Genomic DNA, 16393 nt, shown 5'->3' with positions numbered 1-16393 from the left:
AGGCTCAAATATATTCGATGTCCCAGACTGGAAGTCCCCAAGAAAAAAATTCTCTCATACCCGTCAGATAGATGGAGCCCAGTCATACACAGCAGAATAATTAGGTGTTTTTGATTATTTAAATGATTAGGTATCTACACAGACAAATGAAAAATGCAGTGAAACGTTTGACTGGCCTGTCCAGCCATATCGCATTCATATAGGTTTAATCTGCTATATATATATATATATATATATATATATATATATATATATATATATATATATATATATATATATATATATATATATATATATATATATATATATATATATATTAGATCAGTTCGTATAGCTATAGGGTAACAGCTGGATAATTATCTGTCTATTTCTAAACGGTTTAAAGTGGTTAAAATTGTAAAAAAAAAAAATGTGTATGATTATTCATTAGGCAGGCAATTTGTACGACTGGTGGCGATCCCGTTCGGATGTGACCAGCCACTGAACCAAAGAGTAAGAAGACGACTTCCGGTCCGCTGGTCGATCCGTTGCTGCTGTAACTGACCCAGGATCAGCTTCGCTCGCTCACACTCTGTGTGTTACAGTGAGGGGTCGGTCAGCAGCACTGATCCAGAGACAGATTCACAGAGCAGCGGGTTCACCTTCATGCGAGGATGGCGTCGGCTACCAAAATTATCCAGAGACTGAGGAACGTATTGTCAGGGGTGAGATATAATGATCGTTTAATCAGTTATTACGTACAGATCCGAACGTATCGATGTAATATGAGACGGTTAGAAAATAACGTTTAAGTCTCTGTGTGTATGCTTAAGTTTGCTTGCTTGTTTTGCGTTAATAATCAGCAGTTTTTCGTGTCTATATGATATTTTGTTCACTAACGTTACATAAATGCAGTTTTCTCTCGTTCCCTAACAGCACGATCTCCAGTCCAAACTACAACTTCGGTACACCGAGATCTCAAAGAGGTAGATATTCTTGCCTATAACTTGTTTTTATAATAATTCGTGGAATTATCTAACTTTTTTTTTTTTGCAGGTGAAAATGTTTATTATTATTATTATTATTATTATTCACCATTTTAATGGTTCTACAGTAAACAATTTCAAAATTGTATTTGCTGTCTAGAAAAAAACTGTTTTTTTTAGGAGAATGTAAAATATAGTTAAAATACTTCTATATTTATATTATATAGTATAGCCTTATTTACAAAGCACTGTTATGTTATGATGACAATTAATGCAATGGCTAATATTGATCAATGTCATTGATGGTAGGACTCAGCCTCCACCTACACTTCCCGTTGGACCGAGCCATAAATTTGCAAATAACTACTACTGTCGGAGAGATGGACGCCGAGAGTCTGTTCCCCCAAGTGTGCTCATGTTTTCACACAAGGCCCTAGCAGCTGGAAGGTGGGCTGGCTTTGCTTAACACAGATTATGTTAAAGTGTTGTGCATGGTGCATTTATTTTATGTTTTTAGCAGACACTTCATTCACTTCAATAGAAAGTACCATGATACAGTCGCTAGCTAGGTATGAATGCTTACTTTGAGCAAATACAATGTTATTTGCCCTTTGTATATTAAGCTTTGGTAAAATAGCATCTGCTAATAAAAATATATTTATAAAATATTATTTGTTATGTTTCTTGGTTTATTTTATGCATATCTTGCTTACTTGTTATTAATTGCCCAATACATATAATAATTCCAGTGTTGCAAATTTGTGTATTAAAATCTGAATGTTCTGGAACAGAAAGATTCTGTACTATCATGATAATGCTATAGACAATTGGTAAAACAATACATGTATGCATATAAACATCTAATTTTAACACTGTAGAATTAATAGTACATGCACATATAAGCCTGGGTTTAAAAAGATTTGAATAATTTAATGCTACATATTATTTCTTAATTTCAATCGTAATTTGTTTGGCGAATGGGGTTTAAATGCTGCTTAATTATGCCTTTTCATGATAACCATGTCCTAAATCTGTTGATTTTTCTTCTTCTATTCACAGTGAGTCTTCTGGAAAGCTCGGACGCCCCGTTACTCCTGGGTCCCCGCTGAAGTACCTCCCACTGAGCGTCGACTAGCATTACAGTCTAATATATGTGTTATTCTCAATAAAGAAGAATAATAATAGAATAATAGAAGAAACATATTCAGTGCACTGTTTATTCTATGATTAATGGATTACTATAACAAGGAAGTTTAAGTGTTTATTGGTTTATCTTGTTTCTTGAAGACAACCTTGTGACAACCCATCAACACTGATTTGAGAAGAATGTCTTTTATATATATATATATATATATGAAATATTATCTAAAGGGAAAATTTGTGATATTCATAAATTATTCTCCCAAAGAACATCTGTGTTTAAAGTGTAATCTAACTTTTGGCTCCTCACAAATATGTAAACAGTAATTATGAAACAGCATTTTGTATGAATAACAAGTTGAAAAGGTAATTCTGATTTGGCCAGCTGACAATTAACTGTACACATTTAATTATATAAATTGATATAAAGCACAGTACAAATGGCCCCAGATATAAATGTGACTTGCTGTGTTGCATTGTGTTATAGATGTGTTCTTATGCTAAAGCCACAGGCACAGCTATGGCAAAAATATGATGAGAGGAATTTCGGTTTTGAGTTTCTAGATCTGGAGAAGAGAAGCATCTGTAATCAAAGATAACCAAAATGAATAATTCATAATTATTCACAATCACAGTATGACTAAATAACAAACAGTTGTAACTCTCCAGTTTTTTAATACATTGAGTAATTCATAAAAGGGAGTAAAAAATAAAATGTTAAACCAGTTACGTTTCTGAAGACTTAAATCAGTGATCTAATGTTTGTAAAAAAAAAAAAACATGTGGAAGAACGAATTGTGAAAGCAGATGTGAAAACCAGATGTTTCATTATTTGCCCAGATGACAGTAACCGTGTACCTTACTAATTTCGGGTATTTGACCTTTTATTAAGATGAAATTTCATTCACAGGTTTTTCTCTCTGTTTGATATTAATATAATATAAACATTATCATTATTATCTTCTGTAAGTCAAAGTCACCTTTATTTATATAGCGCTTTAAACAAAATACATTGCGTCAAAGCAACTGAACAACATTCATTAGGAAAACAGTGTCAATAATGCAAAAATGATAGTTAAAGGCAGTTCATCATTGAATTCAGTGATGTCATCTCTGTTCAGTTAAATAGTGTCTGTGCATTTATTTGCAATCAAGTCAACGATATCTCTGTAGATGAAGTGTCCCCAACTAAGCAAGCCAGAGGTGACAGTGGCAAGGAACCGAAACTCCATCGGTGACAGAATGGAGAAAAAATCCTTGGGAGAAACCAGGCTCAGTTGGGGGGCCAGTTCTCCTCTGACCAGACGAAACCAGCAGTTCAATTCCAGGCTGCAGCAAAGTCAGATTGTGCAGAAGAATCATCTGTTTCCTGTGGTCTTGACCTGGTGCTCCTCTGAGACAAGGTCTTTACAGGGGATCTGTATCTGGGGCTCTAGTTGTCCTGGTCTCCGCTGTCTTTCAGGGATGTAGAGGTCCTTTCTAGGTGCTGATCCACCATCTGGTCTGGATACGTACTGGATCCGGGTGACTGCAGTGACCCTCTGATCTGGACACAGACTGGATCTGGTGGCTATGGTGACCTCGGAACAAGAGAGAAACAGACAAATATTAGCGTAGATGCCATTCTTCTAATGATGTACATAGGGTGTTATGGGAAGTGTTTCCGGTTCCGGTTTACCTAATTAATGCAGCCTAAAAATCATTTAACGGATTTGGATAATAAAAGCATATTAGTATGTTATGTGTAAGCCAGGTTAAAGAGATGGGTCTTTAATCTAGATTTAAACTGCAAGAGTGTGTCTGCCTCCCGAACAATGTTAGGTAGGTTATTCCAGAGTTTGGGCGCCAAATAGGAAAAGGATCTGCCGCCCGCAGTTGATTTTGATATTCTAGGTATTATCAAATTGCCTGAGTTTTGAGAACGTAGCGGACGTAGAGGATTATAATGTAAAAGGAGCTCATTCAAATACTGAGGTGCTAAACCATTCAGGGCTTTATAGGTAATAAGCAATATTTTTAAAATCTATACGATGCTTGATAGGGAGCCAGTGCAGTGTTGACAGGACCGGGCTAATATGGTCATACTTCCTGGTTCTTTTCTTTTCTTTTTTTAATTAATTGGTTTTAAATTATTTTATTTTATTTTATTGTGCACAGACGTCTAATCCTGAGAAAAAATTCAGATGTTTTTAATAAAGCTGGATGAATGTCCCTCGGTAGCGTCCGAGGAAAGTCCTCCTGCAGGTTACCGTAGTGACGTCACGGGTGAACATGTTTGAATCGTTCCCGAGAATCTAAGAACTGGGAAACATTAATAGTTCATATTTCTGCTGTCTGGAGTGATATAATCCTAAAAACAACCATGAACGTTCAGCCTTCAAATCCTAATAACCCGATAGTGTTTTTCGACGTCACCGTTGGAGGACAAGTAAGTTTAATTCGCCCTAACGTTACTGTTTTCATTAGCAGATCAGCTAACTGACGCTAAATCACGCAGAGCCTTTTTTATTTTATTTTAAATTTTATTTGACTACTTAAACAGCATAAATTAAACAGTCTGTGTAAAGACACCTAAATGCCACTTCAGAAGCGCTTCATATCAGGTGTCAAGGGGGCTGTGTTTGATTCCCAAAATGCCTAAAGAGAAAGGAAGTGTTTGATCCACTGATCTATATCTATATTATAGATCAGTGGTTTAATCCCTACTTTACTGCTTGATTTTCGAGCGTCATTCCATCTCAAGTGGCCCAGAAATTAAGTTTGTTGCATAAAAGTATTTATTTATTGTTGTTATTATTTTATTTTTCTTGAGTTGTTTTATTTTTACTTACCTCGGCTCATTATTGTGTCATGACCCACAACACTTTTTATGTTATGTAGATGTTAACTGGAAACCTCAGTATCTCAGCTGCTTGTCACAAAAACTGATCTCTAGATCACATTACAATAAGCTTCTAGAGGCACATAAGTCTGAAGTAACAAATTTAGGTAAATGGGTGCAGAGCCAGTGGTAGTTCCCTTATCGAGTCGGTCTTTCGACATTACGTATGGGGAAATCCATTTCCTCGAAATTATGAAGTCTGATTGAATAACTCTTTTGCTTGCAAATAGCCAATGGCGCCCTCGCCCTCACCTGATTGGCTGACAGCCATCAATATAAGCTATATAACCTCAGAATCTTTTTTCTTCATTTGAGTCTGGTTTCGCCGTGGATTCACGCATACAGAGCGGAAAATTGTGGAAAATTATCCCCTCCCACGTTCCGGTGATTTTACTCTTATGATGTCTCTTTGCCGCATGTGTGGTGGGCCCATTGATTTCCCGGATGCACACGAGCAGTGTGTGCTGTGCCTGGGTCGGGCTCACGCAGAGGCGGCATTCGAAGGTTCGGGATGTCGTGCCTGTGAGGAGCTTCCCATCAAGATCCTTCGTGCAAGGCTGGCCGTTACCCGCAACGGTGGCCCTGTATCTCCTGCCTCTCCCCCGTCCGCCGCCGTCGAGCCGCGAACCGGGAGACTGCAGAGAGCTCCGTCGACGGATTCTGTCGAGGTACTGGCATCGGCCCAACGCCCACGCCACCCTCACGTGGAAGATCCCCTCTCATACTCTGAGGCCAGTTACCGCCCTCCACTTGAAGCAAGGGAAATGCTCTCGTTTGGATATGACGAGGACGACGCCATGTCTACTATTGCCTCAGACCCGGGAGCGTGGTCCGAGGCCCCGTCTGAAGCTGCCCCCACATCGCTGGATGCCGAGCTTATGCTGATCCAGCATCTGGTCTGGATACGTACTGGATCCGGGTGACTGCAGTGACCCTCTGATCTGGATACAGACTGGATCTGGTGGCTATGGTGACCTCGGAATAAGAGAGAAACAGACAAATATTAGCGTAGATGCCATTCTTCTAATGATGTAGCAAGTACATAGGGTGTTATGGGAAATGTTCCCGGTTCCGGTTTACCTAATTAATGCAGCCTAAAAATCCTTTAATGGATTTGGATATTATAAGCATATTAGTATGTTATGTGTAAGCCAGGTTAAAGAGATAGGTCTTTAATCTAGATTTAAACTGCAAGAGTGTGTCTGCCTCCCGAACAATGTTAGGTAGGTTATTCCAGAGTTTAGGCGCCAAATAGGAAAAGGATCTGCCGCCCGCAGTTGATTTTGATATTCTAGGTATTATCACATTGCCTGAGTTTTGAGAACGTAGCGGACTTAGAGGATTATAATATAAAAGGAGCTCATTCAAATACTGAGGTGCTAAACCATTCAGGGCTTTATAAGTAATAAGCAATATTTTAAAAGAATTGACAGAGCAGCCATCAAGTCTTAGACAGTGTTCTAGGTTATTGCAAGCAGAGTTTTTAGGTCCTATAATTAACACCTCTGTTTTTTCAGAATTTAGCAGTAAGAAATTACTCGTCATACAGTTTTTTATATCAACTATGCATTACATTAGTTTTTCAAATTGGTGTGTTTCACCGGGCCGCGAAAAAATATAGAGCTGAGTATCATCAGCATAACAGTGAAAGCTAACACCATGTTTCCTGATGATATCCCCCAAGGGTAACATATAAAGCGTGAAGAGTAGTGGCCCTAGTACTGAGCCTTGAGGTACTCCATACTGCACTTGTGATCGATATGATACATCTTCATTCATTGCTACGAACTGATAGCGGTCATATAAGTACGATTTAAACCATGTTAATGCACTTCCACTGATGCCAACAAAGTCTTCAAATCTATGCAAAAGAATGTTGTGGTCAATTGTGTCAAACGCAGCACTAAGATCCAATAAAACTAATAGAGAGATACAACCACGATCAGATGATAAGAGCAGATCATTTGTAACTCTAAGGAGAGCTGTCTCAGTAATATGATACAGTCTAAATACTGACTGGAAATCCTCACATATACCATTTTTCTCTAAGAAGGAATATAATAGTGAGGATACCACCTTTTCTAGTATCTTGGACAGAAAAGGGAGATTCGAGATTGGTCTATAATTAACTAGTTCTTTGGGGTCAAGTTGTGGTTTTTTGATGAGAGGCTTAAAAACAGCCAGTTTGAAGGTTTTGGGGACATATCCTAATGACAATGAGGAATTAATAATAGTCAGAAGAGGATCTATGACTTCTGGAAGCACCTCTTTTAGGAGCTTAGATGGTATAGGGTCTAACATACATGTTGTTGGTTTAGATGATTTACCAAGTTTATACAATTCTTCCTCTCCTATAGTAGAGAATGAGTGGAACTGTTCCTCAGGGGGTCTATAGTGCACTGTCTGATGTGATACTGTAGCTGACGGCTGAATGGTTGCAATTTTATCTCTAATAGTATCGATTTTAGAAGTAAAGTAGTTCATAAAGTCATTACTGCTGTGGTGTTGGGAAATGTAAAGACTTGTTGAGGCTTTATTTTTCATTAATTTAGCCACTGTATTGAATAAATACCTTGGATTACGTTTGTTTTCTTCTAAAATAGAAGAAAAGTAATCGGATCTAGCAGTTTTTAATGCTTTTCTGTAGGATAGGTTACTTTCCCGCCAAGCAATACGAAATACCTATAGTTTGGTTTTCCTCCAGCTGCGCTCCATTTTTTCGGGCTTCTCTCTTTAGGGTGCAAGTATGCTCATTATACCATGGTGTCAAACTGTTTTCCTTAACCTTCCTTAAGCGTAAAGGAGCAACTGTATTTAAAGTGCTAGAAAAGAGAGAGTCCATAGTTTGTGTTACATCATCAAGTTGTTCTGAGGTTTTGGGTATGCTAAGGAATTTGGATACATCAGGAAGATAACTTAAAAAGCAGTCTTTTGTGGTAGAGGTGATGGTTCTTCCATACTTGTAACAAGAAGTGACATTATTAAATCTAGAGTATGATTTCGACAATGAGTAGGTCCTGAAACGTGTTGTCTAACCCCAGTAGAGTTCAGAATGTCTATAAATGCTGATCCCAATGCATCTTTTTCATTATCAACATGGATTTTAAAATCAGCAACTATTAAAACTTTATCTGCAGCCAGAACTAACTCGGATGTAAAATCACAAAACTCTTTAAAGGTGCCATGTGCAAAAATTAAGGTAAAAATATTGAAAAAATGACCTACACGCATCAAAAGTATGAGAATAAATAAGGGCGATGATGTCATTAAAAAAATGTCAAGTTATAGTGCTGCAGAGATACCAACCTTAATTAGCAGTAGCATTACTAGCCCCGGCCCGACAGGTGTCGTAATACCAGTTTCGGCCATGGGAGGCGGTATGCGGGCAACATAACCACCAGCCAACCTGCAATACACGAATAACTCGCACGGCTTGTGGGCGTACTTATACCTGATGTCAATCATGTGGAAAGTACAGCCCACTACATTTCAGTTCAGGGAAGAGAGCGGAAGGATGACTTAAGCCCTTGGCAAGAGACCACCACCCGCTACAGGGAAACAACCGCGCTCGGAATCACAAATCAAATCCGATAAGAAAAGGAGCCGAACCAGAGTAAACATCGGCACTGCTTTCAATCGCTGGAGCCAACTGATGGACCTGAAAGAAATGAGGTTCGACACCGAACTTGCAACATTTCTTTTGGATTGGTAAGTTAGATGCTGTTAGTATTTCGCTAGAAGTTTGTTTTATATGTTTGTGTATTTTTCTTCGGGAAGTTATAACATAGAAATGTATCGAAGGCTGTTCTATAAACGTGCTTATGTTAGCGATGGCTAACCGTAGCTGCGTTTGATGTTGCGTGTGTCTCACGGTGAATGCTTGAGAGTTGGCAGCTCTGGTTACGTTGGTTGGCGCTAGCTTGGTCAACATCAGCTGTCTGATGTTGACCAATGATGTTGACAGAATGCTGTCTGTCAAATTAATTTAATTCAAATAATGTGTTTATACAACTCAATGTAATATGAACAAAACGAATAGGAACATATTCACTGGGAAAGGTGAAGGGGAGTAGCTTGAAGATGTCATGTTTCAAAATCACTTGACATCACCCAACGTTCCTCTGGAGGCAAAACGTCCTCTTATAGCAGCGGTTCTCAATTCCAGTCCTCGCGCCCCACTGCTCTGCATATTTTGCACGTTTCTCTTTGTTAACACACCTGATTCAGATAATCAGCTCGTTAGAAATGAACTCCGTGCAAGAACTGTGTTCCAATTGTTCATTGCTCCCTACTCTCTGAGCAGGGGAAATCTGTTTAAGTTTACCTCACATCGAAACATTCATTCACTGATTTGGGCTGTGCAGCGTCTTTAAACATGGACAACTGTGACATCATATACCTCTGTAAATCAATACAATTTAAATTCACATCTTGCACACTTCAATGCACTTTGATTGGAACATATAGCTACGTTCGCTTCGAACTGGAATCATGGCTGAATATCCTGTGATGTCCACTTCGCAGGGCACTTATGTTCGAATAGAACAAATGTCTGAAGCGCTAAGAGAAACGTTCAAAATGTGCAGAGCAGTGGGGCGCGAGGACTGCAATTGAGAACCGCTGTCTTATAGGCTTCGGCTATGCTCTAGGGTTGTTGTGAAGGTAGGGGCGGAGCATAGAGACTATGCCGTTTCTCGTTTGTTACTCTAGAGTAGACCAATTCACTTTATTGAGGCATACTGCCCCCATCTGGTATGGAATGTTGAGTATGACTTGATTTTTTTGCCAGATATGACAGATGGCACCTTTAATAAAGTCTGTATGGTGCCTTTATACAGGAGCCAGTACAAATATAACAGGGGATTTATCATTAACATTTGTTTCTCTGGATAATGTTATATGATTTCCATTACCATTGAAAATGTTGTTATAAATTGAAGCAACACCTCCACCTTTGCCTTTTAGACGTGGCTCATGTTTATAACAGTAAGGCCTAAAAAAAAAAAAAGTTTGGTTCCGGTTGGTTGTCAGTTGAGGTCATTGGTCGGTAGGGATTTATTTTTTATTTTTTTTTTTCTCCAGTGGCAGTTTTACACACACGCGTGCTGATTTTAAATGTGTGTACCGGTACTTTTACGACAGTGATTCTGTATTCCCGTTTAAAGTCTGTTGTTGCCATAGACACGCAAAACGCACACACACACACAAAAAGCCTTCGCGGGATTTTTGACAGGCGATCTCATAGTAGATTAACATGGAGGATTTGAACTTGAAAAACGGAGTGTACAGACATCTTTTTGTAGTCAAACAACATTCTTTGTTATGCTCATTTATGTGGTTTATTTGATTTTGATGCTATAAATTAACTAGAAGCAAGAGACGATCAGTTAGTTTTAACTGATGATCTAACTTACAGCGATCTGTTCGACACATTCAAGAGCCACAAAACGGTATTTATTGTTTACATTTCTTTAAAAAATGACCACATTTGAAAGGTGAAATAACCAAATGAGACTTTTTCATATTAAAAGTAAGCTGGTAATGTTAATGTCCTGTCTGTCAGCATGTTGTCAGTGCCCTCTCTGTTCCGCGATATATTGTTGACTCCTCCCGTGTTTCTCTTAATGTTACGATTTCCAAACCTTAAGTTATAGCTCACTTTAGGAATTGACAGTTAAAGGGTTTTGATGCAATACTTAATGGTTTTTAACGGATTACTTAAGTGTAAAACAGCATTTAAAGGAAACTAATTTAATTAACGATGTGTGAAAGACCGTTCTTCCCCAGTCTCATAAAATAAATTTGGGTCGCACATAAATTGACAGGGTCGGTCGGAAACCGGAACCAAAAATTTTTTTTTTAGGCCTAATCTTGGGGGGTGGATTCATTTAAAATAATGTAATCATCAAGTTTTAGCCAGGTTTCTGTCAAACAGAGTACATCTATATTATGATCAGTGATCATATTATTTACAAAAAGTGTTTTCGTAGAAAGGGATCTGATATTCAATAAGCCAAGCTTTATCATTAGTTCGGGGAACAGACACAGTCTCTATAGTGTAATATCTAGGTGAAAGAGTCTCTATGTGCTGAGAATTAATCTCTATGTGCTGAGAAGAAGGAAAGAAGGAAAATTCTTTCTTTAAAATAAAAACAGCTAATTGTGAAACTAATTTTGAGGTATTACAACACTTTGTTTGAGCTCAACTTGTGCTGAACCCAGAACACTCCTTTAAGCTATTAATAGATTACCAGTAGTTAGACATTGATTTTGAAATTAATTACAAAAACACTTTCAAAAGCCAAATCATCATTATTATTTCCAAAGTATGGTTTATAAATAACATAGTGCTATTAGATATAGCTTTACAGAGCTTCTTTGCTTAAACAAATACTGTTTTATTGACAAAAAGTAGATTATTCCAAATTCTGATTATGTTTATGACTTCCATTTAAGCAAAAGTAATTAAGTTGGCTTGAGAAAGCCTATCTATCTATCTATCTATCTATCTATCTATCTATCTATCTATCTATCTATCTATCTATCTATCTATCTATCTATCTATCTATCTATCTATCTATCTATCTATCTGACTATCTATCTATCTGACTATCTGACTATTTCTATCTATCTATCTATCTATCTATCTGACTATTTCTATCTATCTATCTATCTATCTATCTATCTATCTATCTATCTATCTGACTATTTCTATCTATCTATCTATCTATCTATCTATCTATCTATCTATCTATCTATCTGACTATTTCTATCTATCTATCTATCTATCTATCTATCTATCTATCTATCTATCTATCTATCTATTTCTATCTATTTCTATCTATCTATCTATCTATCTATCTATCTGACTATTTCTATCTATCTATCTGACTATTTCTATCTATCTATCTATCTATCTATCTATCTATCTATCTATCTATCTATCTATCTATCTGTTTCTATCTATCTATCTATCTATCTATCTATCTATCTATCTATCTATCTATCTATCTGTTTCTATCTATCTATCTGTTTCTATCTATCTATCTATCTTTCTATCTAGCAACATGCTAATCATGCTAGCAACATGCTAGTCGCATACTAATCATGCTAGAAACATGCTAGCAACATGCTAGTCATGTTACAAACATTCTAGCTACATGCTAATCATGCTAAAATCATGCTAGTTGCATGCTAGTCATGCTAGAAACATGCTACATGGCAGCAACATGCTAATCATGCTATAAAAATGCTAGCGACATGCTAGTCGCATGCTAATCATGCTAGTAACATGCTAGTCGCATGCCAATCATGCTAGCAACATGCTAATCATGCTAAAATCATGCTAGCAACATGCTAATCATGTTAGCAACATGCTAGTCGCATGCTAGTCATGCTAGAAACATGCTAGCAACATGCTAATCATGGTAGAAACATGCTAACAACATGCTAGTCGCATGCTAGTAACTTCCTAATCATGCTGGCAACATGCTAGTCACTTGCTAATCATGCTAGTGACATGCTAGATACCTTGCTAATCATTCTAACTACATGCTAGTCACTTGCGAATCATGCTAGCATCATGCTAACAACTACGCTAATCATGCTAATGACATGGTAGTCACTTGCTTGTAATGCTAGCAATATGTTAATCACTTTCTTTTTTAAACTTAAACTTTTCAAACTTTTAAATCTTTTTAAACTTTAAACTTTTTAAACTTTTCACATTTTCAAACTTTCTTGTCAGACTTTCTCAAGCCAACTTAAAGTTTGTCTTGACAAACTTTTTTATCTAGTTTAATATATAAAATTTTATAGAATCAGTTTAGTAAAATAATGTGATGTACTGGTAGATTGTATAACATAAGCATTACCAGACCATAAAAACAAGAGATGGTCCTGGAGTAGAGGGATTTAAAAAGGGGATGTGACAAAATATAGTTAAATGATTGTGAGAATCACCTCTAATTATATAATTGTACACACAGTGTAAAGGCCTGTTCACACCAAGAACATTATTTTAAAATGTAAGAGAATGGCAGTGTGCACAACACAACTGTAACGATAACAAAATAGAGGAAATATATGTTTGGGTTCACTTCCTAAACCTTATTTTTTGTTTTATTTTTTACAGCTGGTGAACAAAACCCTGACAATCAGACTTCATTTACAACCCGAATTCCGGAGAAGTTGGGACGTTTTTTAAAATTTTAATAAAATGAAAACTAAAGGAATTTCAAATCACATGAGCCAATATTTTATTCACAATAGAACATAGATAACGTAGCAAATGTTTAAACTGAGAAATTTTACACTTTTATCCACTTAATTAGCTCATTTAAAATTTAATGCCTGCTACAGGTCTCAAAAAAGTTGGCACGGGGACAACAAATGGCTAAAAAAGCAAGCAGTTTTGAAAAGATTCAGCTGGGAGAACATCTAGTGATTAATTAAGTTAATTGATATCAGGTCTGTAACATGATTAGCTATAAAAGCTTTGTCTTAGAGAAGCAGAGTCTCTCAGAAGTAAAGATGGGCAGAGGCTCTCCAATCTGTGAAAGACTGCGTAAAAAAATTGTGGAAAACTTTAAAAACAATGTTCCTCAACGTCAAATTGCAAAGGCTTTGCAAATCTCATCATCTACAGTGCATAACATCAAAAGATTCAGAGAAACTGGAGAAATCTCTGTGCGTAAGGGACAAGGCCGGAGACCTTTATTGGATGCCCGTGGTCTTCGGGCTCTCAGACGACACTGCATCACTCATCGGCATGATTGTGTCAATGACATTACTAAATGGGCCCAGGAATACTTTCAGAAACCACTGTCGGTAAACACAATCCGCCGTGCCATCAGCAGATGCCAACTAAAGCTCTATCATGCAAAAAGGAAGCCATATGTGAACATGGTCCAGAAGCGCCGTCGTGTCCTGTGGGCCAAGGCTAATTTAAAATGGACTATTTCAAAGTGGAATAGTGTTTTATGGTCAGACGAGTCCAAATTTGACATTCTTGTTGGAAATCACAGACGCCGTGTCCTCCGGGCTAAAGAGGAGGGAGACCTTCCAGCATGTTATCAGCGTTCAGTTCAAAAGCCAGCATCTCTGATGGTATGGGGGTGCATAAGTGCATACGGTATGGGCAGCTTGCATGTTTTGGAAGGCTCTGTGAATGCTGAAAGGTATATAAAGGTTTTAGAGCAACATATGCTTCCCTCCAAACAACGTCTATTTCAGGGAAGGCCTTGTTTATTTCAGCAGGACAATGCAAAACCACATACTGCAGCTATAACAACAGCATGGCTTCGTTGTAGAAGAGTCCGGGTGCTAACCTGGCCTGCCTGCAGTCCAGATCTTTCACCTATAGAGAACATTTGTCGCATCATTAAACGAAAAATACGTCAAAGACGACCAAGAACTCTTCAGCAGCTGGAAATCTATTTAAGGCAAGAATGGGACCAAATTCCAACAGCAAAACTCCAGCAACTCATAGCCTCAATGCCCAGACGTCTTCAAACTGTTTTGAAAAGGAAAGGAGATGCTACACCATGGTAAACATGCCCCGTCCCAACTATTTTGAGACCTGTAGCAGAAATCAAAATTGAAATGAGCTCATTTTGTGCATAAAATTGTAAACTTTCTCAGTTTAAACATTTGCTATGTTATCTATGTTCTATTGTGAATAAAATATTGGCTCATGTGATTTGAAAGTCTTTTAGTTTTCATTTTATTAAAATTTAAAAAACGTCCCAACTTTTCCGGAATTCGGGTTGTATATTCAAAGGGATTGCACGTTTAAACAGCAGACAAAATTTTGGAGAAGCTCTGCACAGAAAACAGAATAACATACAAATACCTCTGGTATCCAGTGCAGGTTTCGACAACATTGTCTCACCTCCTTTAAAGGGGTCATCGAATTCGAAATTCACTTTTGTTGTTGTTTGACCATAAATGTGTGTTGGAAGTCTGTGTACATATCTAGCCTGACTACGTCAGACTTCGTACTTCCGCTCAATTTCAGTTCGCTTCTGTACTCAGTCTGAGATAGTAACCAGCTCCCAGATTTTCCCCGGCTCCGCACCAGCCATCCAGTCAACGAACAGTGGGCGGGCTGAGAGCCGTGACGTAGACGCTAAGCACCGAATTTAAGATTGTTTAGATTAGGGAAATCGAAAACTACAGCTGACATGGAGAGACGGGACGCTGTTCTCTGTTGTGGAGAATATTCCCGGCATTTGCCAACTGAAGCCCGAACAAGAAGAGTTTTAACCAGTGTTTGTTTCACATTTTGAATTTTTAAACGTGCCTAGTCTGCATGTCTCTTTTACATTCTCAGAGGAAAAAAGGTGACAAAATACAAATGTTGATTATAAATTTAGTAGATTTGCAAACAGGTAAAAGTACTGGGCGCATGTCCAACCTAGCATACATGTAGTGTTTAACCCACCTCGGTGACACTGCTCCGTGATGGCAAGGCCATGGCCTTCCTGAGTGAGCTGTAAGCGTTCTGCCATTGTGTTGACTCCGGTGCAGGTGAAGACAAGAATGTCTCCTGATTAAGCATTGAATATAGCAGTCGGCATTTACTCCAGATATCTGAGCCGCTGAACATTCATTTTTGAAGTGGATGCGCCGATCTTCGATCTGCCTAAATGTGTCTGTTCAACTTATCACCCCACTACCATATCACTCATTAGCATTTAAAGCAACATGGAATAGAACCGCTTGCTGAAAACAAGGCAAGGCAAGATTTATATAGCACATTTCATACACAATGCTAATTCAAAGTGCTTTATATAAAAGAAAGTAAAATAATCATGAACAAAAATAATCACAAAAATAAAACAAGCAATTTAAAAACTTTGATTTAATGACTTATTTAAAATGAATTTAAAACAGTTAGAAATAGAACATGATTTTACATAACATACAGTGAATACGTAAAACACAGTGTAATTAGTTCGGACATCGCACAGTGCTCATTCAATAAATGCACAGCTAAACAGATGAGTTTTGAGTCTAGATTTAAAAGTGGCTAATGTTTTAGCACATCTGATCTCTTCTGGAAGCTGATTCCAACTGCGGGATGTGACTAAAGGCAGACTCCCCTTGTTTTGTGTGAACCCTTGATATTTCTAACTGAGTGATCTGTTAGGTTTATTAGTAATTCAGTGAACATATCTGCTATGCATGTATGTTTTTTTACACCACAATTGAGAAATTTTAACCAAAGTATGTTAGACTTTTCATTAAGACCAAAAAGAATCATATCAGCTTGTGGAAAATGGGCATCCGATGACCCATTTAAAGTTGCAGTAGAAAAGACAGCATATTGTTTCACAATATGTATTGTTTATATTTCACTACATTGACTGCATAAGCTAAATTCCCTGTTACAGATCAGATTACA

General features: G+C 37.6%; 1 protein-coding gene and 1 pseudogene across 2 annotated transcripts; both read left to right on the top strand.

The window, feature by feature from the left end:
* The first annotated feature begins 504 nt into the window (after positions 1–504).
* Positions 505–2562, top strand: LOC132115071 (NADH dehydrogenase [ubiquinone] 1 alpha subcomplex subunit 7-like). 2 transcript variants are annotated; one of them, XM_059523474.1, is made up of 4 exons: positions 505–704; positions 916–965; positions 1275–1412; positions 2029–2562. In XM_059523474.1, exons 1-4 carry the CDS (start codon positions 654–656, stop codon positions 2072–2074), a joined length of 285 nt encoding a protein of 94 aa, XP_059379457.1. In that variant the 5' UTR covers positions 505–653; the 3' UTR covers positions 2075–2562. The 2 variants fall into 2 exon arrangements, with proteins under 2 accessions (XP_059379457.1, XP_059379456.1); XM_059523473.1 differs by having other exon boundaries at positions 511–704; positions 2025–2562.
* A 1721-nt stretch (positions 2563–4283) lies between these two features.
* The window catches only part of LOC132114720 (peptidyl-prolyl cis-trans isomerase H-like), a 32106-nt pseudogene continuing 19996 nt past the window's right edge, over positions 4284–16393 (top strand).

Source organism: Carassius carassius, chromosome 34 (genome assembly GCF_963082965.1).
Source record: "Carassius carassius chromosome 34, fCarCar2.1, whole genome shotgun sequence".
Lineage (NCBI taxonomy): Eukaryota > Metazoa > Chordata > Actinopteri > Cypriniformes > Cyprinidae > Carassius > Carassius carassius.
This window is presented reverse-complemented; position numbering and strand designations above follow the sequence as displayed.

What these genes read in the sequence shown, in the direction of transcription:
- LOC132115071 (XM_059523473.1), top strand. Translation starts at nt 654, where the DNA reads ATGGCGTCGGCTACCAAAATTATCCAGAGACTGAGGAACGTATTGTCA. An exon ending in TACACCGAGATCTCAAAGAG is followed by an intron (nt 966 to 1,274) that starts GTAGATATTCTT and finishes CATTGATGGTAG; the next exon opens with GACTCAGCCTCCACCTACAC. An exon ending in AAGGCCCTAGCAGCTGGAAG is followed by an intron (nt 1,413 to 2,024) that starts GTGGGCTGGCTT and finishes TTCTATTCACAG; the next exon opens with TGAGTCTTCTGGAAAGCTCG.